The sequence below is a fragment of the Python bivittatus genome, unplaced genomic scaffold (genome assembly GCF_059951505.1).
Source record: "Python bivittatus isolate LINGU-HERP-01145 unplaced genomic scaffold, Pbiv_v1 ctg000350_np1212, whole genome shotgun sequence".
NCBI classification, from domain to species: Eukaryota; Metazoa; Chordata; class Lepidosauria; order Squamata; family Pythonidae; genus Python; species Python bivittatus.
In genome coordinates, this window is record NW_028277074.1 from 41,300,553 (window position 1) to 41,320,736 (window position 20,184).

General features: G+C 37.2%; 1 protein-coding gene across 1 annotated transcript in view; it reads left to right on the plus strand.

Moving 5' to 3' along the window:
- Window positions 1–20,184, plus strand: part of OCA2 (OCA2 melanosomal transmembrane protein) — a 155,863-nt gene that overhangs the window by 20,932 nt on the left and 114,747 nt on the right. The window contains exons 5-9 of the mRNA XM_088144465.1: window positions 4,085–4,142; window positions 5,918–5,990; window positions 13,886–14,034; window positions 15,325–15,407; window positions 16,620–16,773. Of these exons, the coding sequence (XP_088000591.1) occupies window positions 4,085–4,142; window positions 5,918–5,990; window positions 13,886–14,034; window positions 15,325–15,407; window positions 16,620–16,773 (517 nt within the window). The remainder of the gene's footprint in view (window positions 1–4,084; window positions 4,143–5,917; window positions 5,991–13,885; window positions 14,035–15,324; window positions 15,408–16,619; window positions 16,774–20,184) is intronic.

The following is a 20,184-nucleotide window of genomic DNA, read 5'->3' on the forward strand; positions in this document are numbered from 1 at the left end:
CCAACACATATGAAATGTGTTTGCCCTTGAAAAGTATTGGGGTCTAGATTGAAATAAAGTAAGCATACACTCTATTTCATTTCTATAATCTAGTGGGAGCCATCACTACAAATGTTTGTATTCTAGATAATTTAGTGGATGTAGAAGTCAAACAGATGCAGTTTTATTGTATGATTTGTTACATATATTCATGTGAGAAAGGGTGTCTTATGATCATCAGTCAGTTTTTACTCCTATTTTACAATCTGCTTCTGGATTTTTTTTTTTCAGGACAGTTCCACAATTCATAAAGGGAGATATAGAATTTTATTTCCCAAAGATATTTGGACCAAGTCTTCATTATCTTTCTTTTCAAGTATTGTGCTATCCCACCACTTTTACTGTATGTTTTAATCATTCAGTCAGTGATCATTTGTTTTCTTAAAATCAATCACCCACTCAACTACACCCACCCATGCAGATGCCCACATGTACACAAACAAACCATTTACCAACACAAAGTATCATAGATATAACAAAATACCATACAGTTTAATAGAAGGTTTTACTTCAGTAAAAAATATAACAAATGACGATATGTATTTTTTTCAGATCATTAGTTATTTTGGTTCATTGCCTAATGAAGCCATGCATCTAGATTAGGGATGTGCAAATCACTAAATATCCTGTGAGCTTTGCTGTCATCCTGACTCATAATATATTAAAGTGTTTATAGGCACAGGAGCACGCCTACATTTGTGTAAATTTGGCAGTGTTTTATGAACGAAGCCTTAGTGAGATGTGGCAACCTGTTCAGAAATTCACATTTCGTAGAGTAGACTCTTTGAAGCAACCAATCCATATTTATACTCTGAGACAGTAAAAGAATAAAAGAAGAATGTATTATCCTTGGTACTGATGTACTGACTAGTTGGAGCCAGAAAACACAGCAGCGAATATTCTGTTTTGTTAATTACTGTCGCATACAACAGCTCAGCTGGCAGCAAGGAGATAGGTATAAATTCCTAGAATCAGTATGAAATCATGTCTTTTATTTTTCTTCTGCACCCATCCTGACCTTCCCTGTTCTATTTTAATTATGAATATAGGAATACATTAAAAGCTGCCCAGCTTTTCTTTGTTCTGTATCATTGCTGTGTAAGCACAGCCCAATATAATTGCCCTGGTTATGCAGAACAGTTGGCAGCCGGTCCTGCATTGTATCCCTGGTGCTGCAGCAGACACGTACTCTTGACGAATTGTTCCCTGAAATACTTTTGTGCAGCCTTGTTGAATAAACATACTGGAGTTTCCAGACGCTGAGGTGGCCTAAATCTGCACAGTTCCAGTGAAATAACTGTGCTATATGTGCTGCAGGTCTGAATGAAAACCCTCATTTTTTGGCATTGATCAACACACTAGGCCAAAAATAAGTCCAAACAAAGCAAGTCCCAAACATGCCCAAGTAAAATTTCAACAGAATGAACTGTAGTGTAGACTTTAGATGCTAATTGTGTACAAGACCAGTCTTCCTTATGGCTAATTCAACTCATCAAAGCATTGATTTCATAAGTCTAGGTACCAAAAGGGTTGGTAGTTGGTGAGAAGAATACTCTTAAGTGCTATAGTTGATTAATAAAAACAAATTCCCATCTCCTGATTGCTAAGTTGAGTTTATTATTTTAAGGGTATGCTCTTCTGAACTTCTAAATTACTCATTTAAGGTTTTCTGATTGTTATTGCTATTATGGGCTGTCTGTTTCTAGACACCATATTTTAAATCTTAATTCAAAATGTTAAAGCTTGTCTTTAGTCTATGCACTTTGCCGGTTGATGATGGAAATACAGAGACTTGACTTGTAATGCACATAATTACATTTGTAAAATGAATGCCTTAAATGTGTAAAAACTGTACAATTATAGCCACACATCCTTTTCTTGATAAAAAGTATGGAAGTGGTTTCCTATGACCTTCTTCCAGGATGTTTTTTTGACTTCTCCCATCTAGTTCATAGCCCTGTATTCCCTGGTGGTCTCTTACCCAATGACTAACCAGCCCAACCCTGCTTAGCTTCCAAGCCAGACAAAGTCACATAGGTGTTGCCAACTGCTGAAACAAAACATGTCAGGTATAGTATATGTGCTGCATGTAGAATGTCCAAATTTCATTCTGTTTCAATCTTTCTCATTGCTAGTTAAGGGACAAGATATAGATATATTGTACAGCATTCTATATTCTCCTGCTGTCACTACCTAATGAATACGGGCAGGAAAACTTGCATGGGGCGAGAGGGAATATAATCAACCCTGGGGGTGGGTGGCGCCTTGAAGACGCTCCCCTTGAAGACACTCCCTGAGTCTATTCTTAGTTAACATTAGCTTCTTGGATGCTATTTATTATTCATATAGGAACCTTTTGTGATGTGTTTTTAATTACTATTTATTCTATTTTAATTAACATTTATTCTTTTACTGTAAACTGCCCAGAGTCACTCTGCAGTGAGATGGGCGGTGACAAATTTGAAATACAATTAATTAAATAAATAAAATGTGGGTTGCTAATCTAGCAGCTAGATCAAGTGTCTTTAAATGGCATGCTTGGAGTTTTCGGGGCTTTCTTCCCCATAGTGAGATGGGGAGAGCTTACCCATTCACAAACAGTTATCACTGTTGGTATGGTCAATCATGCAATAGAAAAGGGTGATGCTGAAAGAAAAGTGATTTGCTAAAAAATCTAATCCTATGCTAGGAGTGGAGTTGAGTTAAAAGAACACAAAGACACTTTTTCAGCTAACAGTTCTGAGCTCCCAGCATCCATGTCACAGAAGGAAAACTGATGAAATGCAGAGACCAATAAATAACTTGGTCAGAAATATGCTCAGGATATATTAAATGTGTTCTGAGCTTCAAATGACGAATTACTTGTTTGCCACTACAAAAGCAAAACAAGGTACTTGTTTCACACAAAACTGCAGATGTTCAGAGAAACCCACACACATAGGCAAAACACTAATTCACATTACACATCCATCTCTCTCCTCCCCACCAGAAACTGGAGCAAAACTCACACCATTGCACATAAATCCAGGCAAAATGTATATTGCATTAGTCAACTCTCCAAATCCCAGGGAAAAAATAGCAAAGAGGCAGACAAACTCAGAGTCATGTCCTACCCTAGAAAAACTAATGCGCCCATAAAATCCAGGCAAAACACCCCCAATGCACACAGCCATATATTCAGGAAAGCGAACTGCATATATTCTCCCTGCTTTCTGCAGGCAAAATCCACAGTGTACTAAAACAGAGCATCAGTTTAAACCAACAAAATCAACACAGCAAAACCAAAACCAACATCCACTTTTGCTTTCTGGTCCACTGGAATCTTCTAGTGTAACAGGCTTCCCAGTGAGGTTATTTTTCTGGTAGCTGAATTACAGTCTCCTGTCATTTTAATTTTCTTAAAATGTCTCTGGCTTCTATAAAGTTTAGAGCTATTTTTGGAAATAAAGATGGTGCTAAAGGCTAGTGTGCCATTTTCCAGCATGCAGCTTCCCAGTTTATTAGGAAATGATTTTGAGATATACTCTTTCTTTCTACTCTTCTTTCTTTTAGTTTGTATTAGTTTTTACTATTGCAATTAAAATCTTTAATACAATATTTTTTTTTTAAAAAAAGGAAATGATTTTCAGATGTCACAGCAATCAAGGAGCTTGAGGTGCTAAGATAGATGTCTGGGGTGGGCAACACATGCCATTGATAACTATCACCTTGGGAACTTCATGCAAGATATTGCAAAATAGGAGCAAGAAGTGTTTTTATTGACACCCAGATGCTTTGCATCGTAACTCAATTTTGTCTCCAGGAAATCAGAGAGAGCTGAGAAAAGATTATTTTGGGGGCTTTGAAGATTGCAACCAATCATGTTAGACAGTTCGGGCTTGATTGACTGAGTCAGTGTGTAGGACTTTCTTATATCTTGTGTAATCTTTTGTCTCAGATTCTCAAGAAGCCTACGTGATGACTTCAAAACTTTGTGTTATGAGTGGGTGAAGCAATATTTTTCCCCTGTGTTCTTTCTCTGTGAATCTTTTCTCTTATTTTACAGATGCTGTTTAAAGCTCCTAAAGGTTTCATGCCTTTTTATCTTTGTAGTTGTATGCTCTGTAAGTATTGAATTTTGAGAGTGATAGCTATCTAAAAGTTACACCTAATGGCATAAGCAAGGCCTAGAACAAAATAATAACATTGCAGAATGTTTTGTTTATGATTCCTAGGTCCGGCTCCAATTTTGAGGAGGTCTTTCGTAAGGTGACTTATAGATTTTGTCTCCTCCCACTTAAATATTAAATAATGAAAGAAGTGTTACTGAGCAATAGTAAGTAGCAATAAAGGAGAAGCATTGGTAGTAATCTGCTTTGCTTATTATTTTTTTTCTTTCATAGCATCCTCCTGAATGTTCTGTTGGAATATAATTTAGAAATAAAGGATTATAAAGCAAAGTAGGGAACAAAAAATTGCCTCTGCTCTATTGCAAGCTCCTTATGCCATTCTATCTTACTAAGAGTAGAGCAAAGAGTATATTTTTTAAGCCACTGCCTGTGCTACTTTAGTAGAAAAGGTGGGAAAAGTAGTGGTGGCTGGCCAGCAATGAAGAAGTAGCATTCTGGAGTTCCTGGTTCACTTCTTCCACCACTACCTCCACAAAATTATACAGCTAGAAATAATAATTCTCTTCTATATTGGATTGGCCACATTTGACTCAATATTCATGGGCTTCGGCATTTGCTTTGATCATTCTTACATGATTTCCTAAACTTTACTTTCACAAATGGAGAAACAAGGCAGACACTGACTCTGCTCAGCTAGAAGTACTGTCCACTCACCCTTGATTCTGGAAAACAAAACAAGACAAAATAAAAAGGAAAACCCACTAGCCTGAAATTTGTTCTCCCCAATGCTGATCTCTTTTCTGCCTTTATTATCTATGTTTAAAGCCATCATAGTTATCTGACTTTCCATGAAGGTGATAGATGACAAAATTTACACATCTCAAAGCTACAATTGTTTGGTTGGAGTAAGAGGGAAAACACTACTTTAACACTGGTACACCTAAGGACTTAGGTTGTCCCACTTATGGGTTGGGGACAAGATGAGGGGGTTACTTGGCAGAATAAGATTTCTAGAGCATATTTTTATCATATTTAGGGGAAAGGGAGAAAAGATTAAATGGATATGTTCACAAATGGCACTAAAAGGATGTTCTGCTTTTCATTATTCCATCATGGAGTATAAAATTAGCTATAGATTGCCTCTGCCTTTTAAAAATCACATTAGCAAAACTCACATACAGACTCTAAGAGGATGCAATAAATTATAGATAGCTGGGCAAAGCAGTCCTACTGTTGGGCAATCCTACTGTTGGGGATAGGAAACTGATTTCAGAGGGTTGCCCAAATTCAGTCCCAGTAAGATAGAAAGGAAAGAAGAGCAACATTTTCATATATATAACTCTTAGATTTCCAAAGAGTCATGCTAGCTGGGAAATCTGGGAGTTGTTGTTCAAACAAATATGGAGGATACTGGATTGGGAAAGAGTGAATTATGATGTTTCCTTCCCTGGATGCCACTCCATAACCATATTCTGGGGCTTAGGAGGGCTAGAGATCCTGAAGCTCCATAGCTTCCTCCAGCATATCCAGAGAAAGCCCTTGGTTTGGAACCTATTTTTGCGTGATGTAATGCTGACATAGCACCATTTACAACATTTCCATAGTTTGGAAATTTTGGGTTATGAAGTTAAGTATTAAGAACATATTTTTCCGGAATCACGATTAGAAAGTATTTGGCCTTTGTAGCTGTTTTACAGATGCAAGCAATTTTAGGGAGAGCTTATTTAATAAGTTGTTAACTGAAATACAATTATTGAATGTATCCCCAGATTTTGTTTAGCATTCATCCTGAAAACAGAACATCTTGGCAGATGCTGGCTATTTCACCTGTGGACATTTACAGTATCCTTTACCTGTTACTTTGTTGGAAAACACAACAGTGGAATAGTGTAGACCAGAGTTGCTGACAGTAAGCCGATTCAAAAAAATGCTTGATATGAAATGGCTTATATTTTGTTTGCTAAATTAAATACTGGCAATGATTTCTTTCTTTAGAAACTCTGATGCTACCTCACTGGCCTTAAAACCAATAAATTATTTGCAAATCTGTTTTCTAAGGTCATGATCCAAGTGGCAATGAAAATCTGATTTTATATCTTCTTTAGATGTTCCCTGAAAGGTAGTTTCAGAAATACAATTGTCAGAGGCTGTCTGTACCTTTGGATGAAAGCAAATGTTTAGTTTTAAATTAAAATGTAGCTTGTGCTTTATATACAATCATAACTGTGCTCCCAACAACGGTGCATGGAGTATACACATTAACATTAACAAACACAAGCTAACTAGTGTTCTGTACTATAGCCAGACTCTGGTAGTATGATTAGACATGTGCCTCTTACTCAAGAGAAATTATATGCTTATGACAGTAACATTGTGGACCACTCTATGCGTTTCCAATCTGTTCTCCTCTAAATGTATTTGGGACTCCAGGTCCCATTATTTCTATCAGCATGTTGACTTGGGATGCTACATCTGGAAGGCAACAGATTGAGAAAGACTTTCAGAGAAGTACAAAAACAGAATCCCATGTTAAACATCATGGGGACATATGCTTAGCATAGCACTCTGTTGGCCTGTGACAAATGCTATGATTTGGTCTCCTTGTTTATTGACTTGGCTTGGTGTGAATTCCAGGAAAAAAAAATCCTGCCTAGCAATAAGAACAATGGAGTGCATAGAACAGAACTGCCATTACAAAGCAGTGAGAGATGCTGGGTAAAGTGAACTGGTGCGTATCTTGAAGACTGGGTAAGGAGATGGAATAGAGTTGGCAATATGTGAGATAACATATTCTGCGTCTCTGCAATGAAATCCATTGTCTAGGATGCTGCATTACATATCTTTATTTTGGGTCTGGGTTGATGAAAGATGTTTCACAGGGTACATTATATAAGTTGCCCCTCTTTCTCCCCTGTTTTTTCTCTCACCGATTGGTAATGGCAGCATGTTATTTCTGCATTTATGTAGTATGTAATTGACAGAGATCCACTGTGCTCTCTGACAGAGCAAGAGCATGATCATACTAAACATCCTTATTTGTAATAAGATGGCTTTCCTCTAGCCAAACCTTGACTTGGAGCCTGGCGGCTTTACCTAACCCAGTGAGTCTCCCTAAGTTCAAGGATCTTATCTCTTCTTCCCAAAGTCACAATTTCTGTGTCTCACAGAACATATTGGCATGCACACACATTTTGATGGGACTTTGGAAATACTAATATTGTTACTTCCGCCTTTGCTTTTCCTGGCTTTGGATGGTTGGCTGGGAAAGTCATGGAAAGTGGAAGGTGTGAATGTTGTACATGAACTACATATGACAGGTTATCTCAGAGATCTTGCTGATCAATATTTGCTGAATTCCTCTCCTCTTTCCCCTTCCCTTCCCTTCCCTTCCCTTCCCTTCCCTTCCCTTCCCTTCATTTGGAAGTACTGAAAGAAGATGGTCCGTTATTTGAAGTGTGACAAATGTGGCACAGCTTCAAATCACCTTGTTTCCTCTTCTTCTTTACCCCTTATTGTTTCACATTGCTTGGCCATTTCTCCAATGCATAGTTGGTGTCCTGTTGAAATGGATTGGCTGCTATTAACAGATGTTAAACCAGAGAATCATACCCTTCCTAATACCATCAACCCCCTTCACCATGCCCTAACTTGAACTAATGGGAATTTTTCATGTCTATTAAGATTTGCTCTTAATCTTTTTTGATGCATTTGCTCACATTGGCAAAGATTCAAATTAAATAGCTTTAATGTAACCTTCCAAAATGGTAAGGTTGCTGTTCCTTTTCTTTGGTGATTTATCGGCTTAAAAAGCTTGACTATGGAAAGTGTTTGGCATAGGCTTTTTTTTTTTTTTTGCTAGACCAAAAGGTTTTGCTAGGCATATTATTTGTAGAGAATTTTCAGATACCTACATCCAAGGAATTGGACATTTCCTAATGCAACTTGGGGCAATTCTATCTTTGTGTTGTGATGCAAGATAAAGAAAAAACATGGAGATCACAAAAACTGTAGGAGTTACATTGGGTGTTTCCCACAGCAGGAATGCCAATTACGTCAACAACAGCTGCCATCTAACACCACGTCTAAGGAACATGAGCAAGGTATCCATTAAACCATGGGAAAGGGAGGAATCGATTATTTTAAGTGTCTTCATTCTAGTACAAAGATTCTTATCAAGCCAAACTGTGTTAAGTATCTGAGGAACTTCTGCTGAGTTTGAACTAGCGAGGTTGAGAAAAACATAAAAATGGTAACTGAAGTCTGCAACCCCTGTAAAATACTGTTAATGAATCAGGATACTTGACCAGTTAAAGTTATCTCTGACAGCAGTCCAGCTATATGAAAGACCAGTATTTGAGAAATACTTCTGAGAAATGTAGCTTCATTTCCCCCCTCTTTCAATTGGATAGATTTTGATATTTTATCATTTAGGGTTACCAAGCAAACTATCTCAGTTCTGGTAGACTTAAAATCATCATCAGTATCACATACTTTGGGTAAATGGATTACATATGTTTCTTACCTCAATGAAACAAACTTTTAGTTTTATTGTATTGTTTTAAATTACTTGCTCTACTTCATCATTTATCACTACACTTCCCTTCATGCTGTGTCCCTAATAACTTCAGCTGTATGCAGAATTATAATATGTAATACAGATAAATGGAGGACAAAGAGCTGGAACAAATAAAATTGCCATCTTACAGATTCTATTGAAGAAAAGTGCCCTTTGTTCTTCCACTTATGGAAGTGATGATTACTTTATTATTACTGAATATGCATCATATAGATAAATTGTTTATTGATGATCATTTTATTATTACTGAATATGCATCATATAGATAAATTGTTTATTGATGATCATTTTATTATTACTGAATATGCATCATATAGATAAATCCTTTGTTGTGATAACAATTTGTCGGTCATATTACTCAAAGAATCATGGTAAAAAACATATCTATATCCTCCTCTATAAGCTCAGAATCAGCTTAGGCAAAAGCTCTTTTTGCTAAGTGTATGAGGATGGAGATGTAGAATTATGTGTGCTCTTCCATGAAGCTGATATCCATATGTTCAGATAAAAGTGAAACCTATGCATGTGTATACTTAAATACAGAATTTTTCTCTATAGGGAAATGAGGTCAGGAAATCCTTTTATAGAATTGTGTTGTAGATACACTGACTATACAGAGAAGGGAAGCACAACCTTTAGTGATGGTATTCAGCTGAACTGACCCTTTATACCTATAAATTCTTACATTTGTGACTAGACTTGAAGTTACATACATACAATTTTGGGGACACTCCACTCCAGCTCCCTCTGCTAATGTTTAGTTTAATAACTGAATAGTTGAAAAACCCTTCTGTTTCAATTGCATGGAATCATAGATAACTGTACGCGGCCTTCCAAGAAACGTGTGAAAGTTGAAGGGAGAGAAAATCATGCATAATCCTCCTTCTTCTACTCCTTTCCTTCATCCATTAAAGGGCTAAAAGGCATTAAAATATCCTGGCATTACAAGATTACAGAAAAATACAAAGTGCAAAAGCACAATTCCAGAGTCCATTAGAGTACCAGTCTTCAAATTTTGAAATACAAACTTTGAAGATATAATTATAATTCAATGTGAGCAAGAAATATGTCCATGAGCACTTTGACATATAAACATCAGATTTGCTGATCTTTACAGACTTGGTGTGATGCAATTTTGAAAGTTGCCAGGAAATTCCTCATTCTGATAACCTGTTGTGGGTTGCTTCAGTCTTAGAAAATTCTCCCTCACATATTTTGACTGGGTAGCCAAATGCAAGTTGTTTATATAGACTTGACAGAACAAATGTTGACTTAAAGCCTAATGATTATGCCACTTACCTGTGCTGATTGATGCTGTTTGTAACATCACACATTCAGGGAGAAGGGAGTTGCATTTCCATGGTATGTGTGTTTGTATTCTTAGAGAAGGTGCTGGTTGGCTTTGGCAAGGGTTTGATAGTGTACTGTTGTTCTCTATGTTTCTCTATCCACTCTGTTTCTACTTCCACCTTCCACTTTCTACTTTACAGATTTTTTTTTTACACTTCATTCCTATAAGAACTCCCTCTGTCTCTGCATTTGCCATTATATAGCCTTGGTGCTGGATCTATAGTTTAGACATACTTTTAATTTCATCTGTTTTAGTACTGATAGCCAGGTAAAAGTTGGTCATAAATTAAAATCACCATTTGTACTGTAACTAGCCAATCCTGGGCCATGGCATCCAAATTGGAATTGGGAATAAATGGGATGCTGCTGATCTATAACAGTGTCCATGCTCCTCCCATTGGTTAAAATTTTTCTCCTAACTCCACCTTGGATGACTACAGACCTTTGTACTTTCATTCTAATGCAGTAATTTTTTTTATACATTCAAAGGTTTTTCATCTTACGTGCCATTTCCTTGGGGGCTACCAGATTGCCTGTTTTTAGGTATCTTTTATGGCTATTAGCATACTGTGGTCCTAAACTCATCCTGCAACAATTTTTGCTGACATTTTAAGAACTTGCTGAAGTTGTTGTGATTGGATTTCTTGCGTTTGTCTCCCACTTTCAACATGAAAGAAAATGGACTCATAGCTTATTATCCTGACTGCCTCATCCTGTTTCCCTAAGCATTCAGGTTCCTCTAGAGAAATGCAAAAAACAGAGTAACAAAATAGCAAAACACCAAAACAGAAGGTAAAACAGAAGGGCAATAAAATCGTATGAAATAATAAAACACTAGAGTACAAAAAAGGTGTATTATCTGCTATGAATTATAAAATAAACAAGTAACCAAAACAAACAAAAAGACAAACTGGTAGGATGATCGTAAAGGAGATTTCTTGTATTGCTAACTTGGTGATTCAGATTACCTGCACAAGATGCTTCCTTGGAAATTAGTTCTTGAGTTGCTATGAATGGGTGGAAAAGTCTCTTGAAATGTGGCTAATGGCTAAAGACACACAGATAAGCAAGATAAATAAATAATAGATGATAGATGATAAAAGTAAAGTCTCCTTTGAGTCAAGCTCATCTTCTGGTGACTTAATGGACATGTTTATACAGTTTTCTGGGCAACAGCATGGAAGTGATTTTGACAGAGAAATGTATCAATTTTTCTTGCTCCTACATCTAATGATTTTGAATCTGAAGTACTTCCCATACCTTCTGTAAAGAATGTTGAGAATATTGATGTCTTGTCAAAACAGAACCAAGTGGATTTCTCACCTCTCTGCACCTGTCAGGTTGAATAAGTTCAGCTTGGCCAAGACTGGAAGGGGCCACGTTCAACTGTATCTGTCTGTATATGAAAGCTGAGGTAGCAACCCTAATTCAAGGCCGCAAACTAGTTTGAACAAAAAGGAATTTCTACTCAGACTTTTGTGAGACCATCACTGAAAGCCCTTTGTTTCAATGGACAAACCTTTGCCATCTATATTTTTGTCTCGTTTAATGAAGAAATTCTGGACATTGGGTAATTTTGACTTTATAAAAATGGACCCCAAATAAAATGAATACCTGAAATAGATAAATGAAATAGCTACACACATTAACATTATGAGGATTTTTGAGAAGTTGAAGACAACAATAAAAAGAAATGCACAAGAGAGTGAATTGGGGAATTTCCCCCCCTCCTCAGCTGAAATAACTGAAGTGGGAAGAAAATGGTTAGAGAATGAGAAAGAGACATTATTGAGGAAATAATCCATAATGACACTGTGGTAGTTGAGCAAAGAGAAACAGGTCAGGAAAGTAAGAAGATCAAATACCAAAAATAAACAGGGAATGAGTACAGGCGTCCTCAGGAGTACATGTGTCAAAAAGTCAAGATGGCCCCCTGTGGATGCCCCAGGGAATGAATAATCTAGGTCCATTTTATTCAGTTAAAAGCAACATCTTGAATATTAAGTTCAACTGCTAAGACTCTAGCTAAAAGAGCCTGTTGCTCTGTGTAGTAGGTCATATTGCAGTTCTTGTTGAACTGACACACAGCCATAAGCATTCTGGTTCAGTGTTTCAAATGATGACACATTTTTGGTGTGATTTAAGGTATCAAACCAAAGCGCTGGTCACTTTGTTTTATATTAATATACTGTGAAATGAATTCCATTTTTTCTTCCTATAATTTTGAAGGATTTTTTTTTGGATAATGGCCCCTGAATATGCTATTTGTGTAATTACAGGGTATATTTTAGTCATATTGTGAGAAACGAAGCAGTTGTAATTATGTGCACCTGAAGCTTCTTGTGGATATAAATTATGGCTACACTCCTAAAATTGGCTACAGGCTGTCAAAGTGTTTTGGGCTGTTAGGTTAATTAATATAGGTCAGCAAACCTTTTGAACCACAATTCAAAGAGTCAGGCTCTGAAGCACACTGTATACAAGTCAACCTGGAAATTGTAGCGGTCATTCAAAACTTCAATATTTTAAAAGTTGCAGACAATTATTAAAATAAATGTATAACATTCTTAATATATTTGTGTAGCAATAACATTTGTCAGATTAAAAACACAAGTACTGTAGACAGTTGAAGGTAATGTAATGACTGTCCATTTGGAAATCATATACAGTATAACAATACTGTGAGGATTTTTGTTTTAAATGCAGTCATAGGACATCTACAGTAGATCTTCAAAAACCAACCCTGGTTTCTGAGATTATCTCTATCTCTATCTCTATCTCTATCTCTATCTCTATCTCTATCTCTATCTCTATCTCTATCTCTATCTCTATCTCTATCTCTATCTCTATCTCTATCTCTATCTCTATCTCTGTATATCATCTATCTACTGTGTATCTATATGAATTGTGACTGAGGGCCACTGTATACATCTTCATCATTTTTTGATGCCACCTTTTGCTGGATGACCTTCTGATGTATTGTGCCAGGTTGCATATGAATCTGAACATAGTATGGACAGTTGCCATGTCAATGCCCAGACGTATTCAATATGTTGTTTTCAAACCAACTGGGAACTTTGTGAAGTAACACAGGTATTATGTGTGCCAAGAAGACACAGTGAAGAATGATGAAGAAACCAGCATTGTCAAGGAATACCGATCATGATAACATCTGGTTCTGTGTGTGCTTGTCCCAAGGGGAGACTGTCATCATTACCACTTTTAGGCCATGAATATGAACCTAATGTGTCCTCCAAAGTAACCCATGAGTGCACAGGGCAGGAAAAATGGGATTTAGAGGTAGAATATGTTTTGATATATATCATATTACCCTTTTCTCTGCCTGCAACACATGAAGGCAGTCAGGTCTTTGTGATACTGTTTCTAAGCTAAGGCTCTCCCTCCAGTGATTTCATGATTTCAAGGGAATCTGGATATTCCAATCTCTTATAAGTACCAGTCAGGAAGAAGAAAGGCAAATCACATTTTCTCCTGGGAAATATTCTTCTTTCTTTTTCCTTTATATAAATAGTTATTTCCATTCATCAGGGATGAGTTAATAAGATTTCAGGCAGAACGCTATTCACAGAGACATGTTCTTAAGTCTCTGAAATAAGAATTGGCTGGTTTGAATTAATTAGCTATTCAAAAATTACAGGAATGGTAAAGAATCAAATCACAGTATAATGAGAAAGGGGGATGATATTATTATTAGTTTTTTTATGGTGGCATCACAAATCACATAATTTAAAAGACCATAGGCCTTTCATCTCTTTGAAAAATGTGGAGTCCTTAACTGTCTTTCTATCAGCTGTGAACTTTAGCAGTTTTAGTGATTCCGTCCTTCTAAAGATAGAACTGGGAGGACCCTTTGTAGCTGAGCGACAACCAAAAGACTATATTGTAGTTCAAATTGGACAAATAGAAGACTCCAGCCCCAAAAGGAAACGTCAACAGCAAGTAAGACTTTAAACATTTGAATCTGCTTCTCCCTCTTACAGATCTGCTCATAGTCCTCTTATCAGGCAATGTGGAAAGGATTAGAAGTCCTATAGATCTCCAAGGAAAGTGTGCACAAAGTTCTAGAGCCCAAAGCAGATATCAACATGAAAAATTACATTAACAAGGCAAATGCACCAAGAATGTTGATATTTATGTGCCATTTAATCTTGCACATTACTACTAGGAAATAAGTCCAACTGGGTTACCAGGTATATGAGCAGAGGCCTGCAGTTTAAAAGGATTTGATAATTTGACTTACATCTCTTCTATTTTTCACATTAAAACTTGAGCTGGCGTATATGGGATCTTTTTCATTCAGCCATTAAACAAGTACAGATGTTAGAGCAGGTCTGGGTGAATGAATGTTGAAGACATAGTGCTAAATGCTTGGCTTTATAAGGTTAATTGCTTTGTTTACATATACAAGCAAGAAAGGAGATCAGCAGGCATAGTTATAAGGCAGGCAATCTCTCAGTAAGAAATCTGGGGAGCTTCCAGGTATATAATACAGTATAATTACAGCCAACTTCAATTAGAAATTGTGCTTCTCCCTTTCTCTGTTTTCCACAATATACCAGTTCCTTTGTTTCAAACTGCCATCTTCTGTCTCCGGGCAACATTCATTATATGAATGTTTATTAAATACATGCATATCTTTTGCCCATATAGTCAGGAGAGGTGGAGGGACGTGATCTATTCTTTCCCTTCCCTCCAGTACAAAAAGAGCAGAGAAGAAGGATGAAATGTAGCTGCTTTAAGTCATTTTTCTCCAAAACAATTCACTTCCAGTTGGAAGCTAGGCAGATGATTTAAAACTGTTGAACATGGCAAGGTTAAAAAAAGGCATTTGCTCCTCTCTCTATAAAGTCCTTTGGCTACAAAAGACACCCCCTTCCCCTCACACTTTAAAACAAACAGAAAACCATGGGTTTAATGTGCACTTTTCTAATTTGACCCCCTGACACACAGATCTTTTATCCCTAATGGGTTCACACCCATTAGGATATAATTCCTGTTACTTCCCATTGATCAACTAATCATGCTGAGCTATCAGCTTAATCAAGGAATGACTCTCACCCAGTTTACTGTATATATTACTGGTTTTTAAGATCTCTATATACCAACATACTTGGAGTCTTTTCTATCAAATTAGCAACTGGAATTTGGTGAGGAGGTGGAATGGGAATCAAACTTATTAAAATTCTTAATCATCTCCTTCTCTCTCTCTCTCTCTCTCTCTCTCTGCAGATCTTATATAATTGGACTCTTCCATTAAATCTGAAGAAAAATGAGCAAGTTATTATGACTAGAATCTTTGAGACAATGAACAGGTTGGTTCATGAATCCAATGAAATCCATTGAAAACATTATTTATACAGTTGCTGTAATTGGAATATGCATTACCATGGTGTGTGGGTAGGTGGGACCACTTTATGTGCTGCCATAATGCTCCCCTCCAATTCTTTGAGTTGAATCTAGCAAGATTCTATGGCTGGTGTGGGTCTTCCGGGCTGTGTGGCCGTGTTCTGGAAGTTTTGTTTCCTAACGTTTCGCCAGCACCTGTGACTGGCATCTTCAGAGTGCAGGAGCACAGACAGGAGCAGTTCTCTCTGTGCCCAGGGTGATGTGGCCCTAGCAAGATTCTGTCTCATGGATCCCTTCTTTTCTCTTTTTCTGGGAAAAAGAAGGCTGCCAAGACACATCCTTTCTTCCTCCTTACCCAACTATATTTAATTCTTCAGGTGGCATAATAAAAGAAAGCGAACCCATCTTCATGAATGTTTACACTGATGTTCATTTGTATACAGGTAATCCTCGTTTAGTGACTATGATTGGTTCCAGTGAAATGGTCACTAAATGATGTGATTGCTAAGCGAACCACATGACAGAGAGAGAGAGAGAGAGAGAGAGAGAGAGATGCTGCAATGATTGCTGGTTGCTGCCATTTATTCAGATAAAGTTCTCTCCTACAGTGCCCTGTGCCTGACCTGTTTTTTCCCTCCCTTTTTCCCCCCTCACAGGCCATCTCTTCCCAAGCTGCTTTTCTCCACAGCACAGCACTTCCCTAAAAAGTGCTAACCTTAAGAAACAAGCTAAGCTCTGCCACCTTAATTAGTTAATTAGAACCCTCTGGCTGCTGTGCTGCTGCCTGAAATTGAGCAGACCTTAATCAGTTTCACACTGAAGGCTTTTGTTGTCCTAAATATGGGCATTGGTCACAAAGTTACTTTTTCATCACCCTTGTAATTGTGAATGGTCAGTACCTGAGGCAGTCGCTAAATGAGAACAACCTGTATATCCTTGTTCTAAATCTCTTTTCAGAAGTTCCATTTTAGTGCTAGTTGTGAAAATGACCTAAGAAGATCTCAATGTTTTAAAACATTCTAAATCATCACATTGACTATTTTGAAACACAGAGTAATAGCAGCAAGATAAATAGCTTAATTTTAACAATTAGTAATGCTTAAAACTTCTAGCAGTATGAACCTGTAATCATTTCTATTTCAGTCTACCAAATAGAATTTTGAAATCTCTTTCAACAGAAAAGAAACTTCCATAAGTATCCAAGCATTTCTTCAGGAATCAGAAATCATTCCCCTTTCTGTGACACATCAATATCTTCATGCAAATGTAGAGGCTCAAGTCACAATAGCATCAGTCATTTTAGCAGGTGTTTATGTTCTGATCGTGTTTGAGGTAAGCATAATCATTTTATTCAAGGGAAATAGGAGCAGAATTGTTTTTGTCAGTTAATATACTTCAGAAATACCAAGCTGAAAATTGGAATAAGAATCAGCACACTTCTGTTAAGTACATCTACAGGCCTACATCAATCTCGATATCTTTTCATTTGATTTTTTTTCATTGATTTTCAGTAACTTTTCATTCTATTTTAAACCTTCCATTTCTGTGAGGTTGAAAACCAATTATAACATAGATCTCAGCTCCATGATAAATTATACTCGGTTTTTTAAAAGATCACTTGGAACTCTGATCAATCCCACCAACCCTTCATAGGAACATAGTAATTAAACAGGAAATGTTAACATTCTGATTGCTAGTAATCACACTGGAAGCTATTTTGGTCCTGAGATATCTTTTTGGTCAGAAAGATGCCAGGCTGGTATTGGGAGCTTGTGATGAGAAGGAAGAAAAAAAATCATCCATTTTATTTCTCCTTCCCCCAAATCACTCATTAGTACCTCATAATATTCTTGTACCTGCACAGGAGTTGGAACAGAAGTGGTAGAATGTGGTTTGACCTGCTAAGCAACAAGGCAGAACTGGAGAGTCTAATCGATGGGCAACCTATGGGTTATATGTTATTGCAGTCCCTTCTTTTTAACTCCTGGAGCCCAACGAGACTTTTATTTTTTGGGGGGTGTTTTTGAGCCAGTGTTGACTCCTGGCAACTGCTTGGACAAGTCCCTGCAGTTTTCTCGGCAAGATTTCAGAAGCGGTTTGCCTTTGCCTGCTTCCTAGGACTGAGAGAGAGTGACTGGCCCAAGGTCACCCAGCTGGCTTTTGGCTGCCTAATTTTACTGGAAATCCTCCCAATAATGGTTATGCTATTTTTCATGAAGAGGCTGAAAGGATTATTGTAGTTGTTCTAGTAATCCTACCCTCTTCTCATGGAAAAGGGCCAGAAATCCCAGTCTGGCTGTGTGGTGACATCACTATCATGTCTCTGGTGCCTCTTGGCAAGGTAAAAACAAATGTAGACCCCTGCCATTTATTGGGTCTGTGATATGGACAGTTTGAAGCATAGTGTTGTTACTAAGCTATTATGAAGTTATGAAGAAGTGAAACTTTTGCATCTATCATCAGCTGCTTTACTGTTTTATATGTAATAGGGAGGGCAGCTGCAAAATATACCCTTAGGTGCCTGGAGATACAATTCTTGAATAGTTTGTGAAATAATGTCTAAGTCAAGCTTTGATTCTAGGTCGCTCTCCTTTCCCTTGGTCATTTGTTTGGAAACATACTACCTGGTTCCTGACTTATTTTTCCTTTTTAGGCACTATTGGAGCTACAGACAGTTTGCAGTTATATAGCTATATTCTCCCATGTTAGATTTTTCTCCTTCACAGCAGAATTTAGTTCACCTAGCTGTAGTTAATTTTTTTAAATGGTTGCATTTCCACTATAGCTTTTGAAGAACTACGTCTTCCCCTATCAACAGATGTAAGATTTTTTTCTGTCTCTGTAATATGATAAAAAGTGCGACTTGGGCTGAAAATTAAGAATGCCTTTAAACACTGGGTGGCACTGCTTGCTGTTCTAAATCATAGCTACTGCTTTGATTTTGTCTTGCTCTCTCACAGAGAGAATGCTTTTCAACCATCAGTCAGGAGGTTGCCATTGCTGCCTCCCTGCCAAGGAAAAAAAAACCCCTCAACTTTCAAGAGCATCTATTTTTTAAAGTTTTATATTTCCTCCTGCTTCATGACATTAATATTGAGAAATGCCACTTTTTTATAGGAGAGAGACACACGCCCCATCTTGTATCTTGTGTTTTCCTTCTTTGATGGAGGTGTGCTGGGTTATTTTTTTTATCTATCTATTTATATTTCAAATTTAGATACCGCCCATCTCACAAAAAGTGACTCTGGGTGGTTCACAATAAAACAGCAATAAATATACAATACAACAATATAAAATACAGTAAAAATAGAATAAAACCAAACACATACACAAATAATATCTTCCAAGATGTTGATGGTCAGTAAGATGTTAAATATGGGAGCATCTTCAAGGCGCTAGCCACCCCCAGGGTTGGTAGCCCTTTTTTGCACCCCATGCCAGATGTTACTATGTCATAATCAGCTAGCCCAAGACACCAAGAAGAAAACAAAATCAGAAAATTTTCAAAATTTAACACGTTACAAGAACAGTCTTCCACCTGTGTGTGTGTGCGCGCGCATGCACACAGGCGGGTGCATAAATATGTGTGGAGAACCAATAGCTTCAGAAGATATGAGATGGTCAAAGAGTCAGCTCTACTATAATGTTTAAATGTACAAAAAATACTGAACCGGAGAAAGTGAGGCTTTAAAAATAGAAAGGAGGCTTTTTAAGGAACGCTTGGTTTGTTTATTTTTAATGAGAACTATTTTGCATCTGTTATTGCTCATTAGGATCCACAGTATTCCAGGGAAACAACTAAAAATAGAGTAGTTTAATGATATGAGCAAATTAAGTACAGATGTTTATTCTTTTGAAATTCTGTGGGTTTTTCTAATGTGTCCTTATTTGATGTAGTAGGAACCTGGTTTTGGAAAAAAGATGGAAACCCAAACCATCAAGGTACAATGGCTATGTATCATTTCTTAGGAAGCTGTTTTAATTTTCCTTGGCTATCCTGATCAGGTTGATAAATTGGAACGTGATCAAGTTTCTTTCCTCCTCCTCCTCCTCCTCCTCCTCCTCCTCCTCTTACGTACAACAATCCCCAGCTGAGATTTGACCCAAAATGGTATCAATAGCTCAAGCACACTTGCCCAAAATATATCAAAGGGCAAACTCAGTGTTATTTACTTCTGCACATGTATCCAGACTAATACCATTTTCCCTGGTCTTTTCTTCTCAAAACTCAACATACTTAGTTTCTTCAAGGCCCTTCACTCTCATTGTCATTTCCTGAATCTGCTCTGCTATGCCTGAATACTTCTTAAACTGTGGCCTCTAGAAATAGAAACAGTATTTGAGGTGGCTCTGACCAGCACTGAACATAGTGGAGATGTTACTTTTTGTGACTTCATAGCTATACATTCATAGATGCAGCCTAAAGTAGCACTTGACTTTCTTTGCACTGGTTTCACCCTACTGACTCAAATTCATTCTGTGATGAAGTTCAGTTCATTTTGAACGATCTTTTGCAGCCTCAGGGAAGAGGCTTATTATACGGGTGGTATATATGTACTGGATACATCATCCCTTCAATTAATTGCAGTGGATTCTATAAAAGTTCACTTGTTATTCAAGGGATACAAGGACATTCTTAGATTCTAGACAGCATGGTGGCACTTTCATTTCCTTTACACTGGATTTCAGCTTTGTAAAACAGAATTACAATGAAATCTTGATTTAGTGGACTTCAACACAACA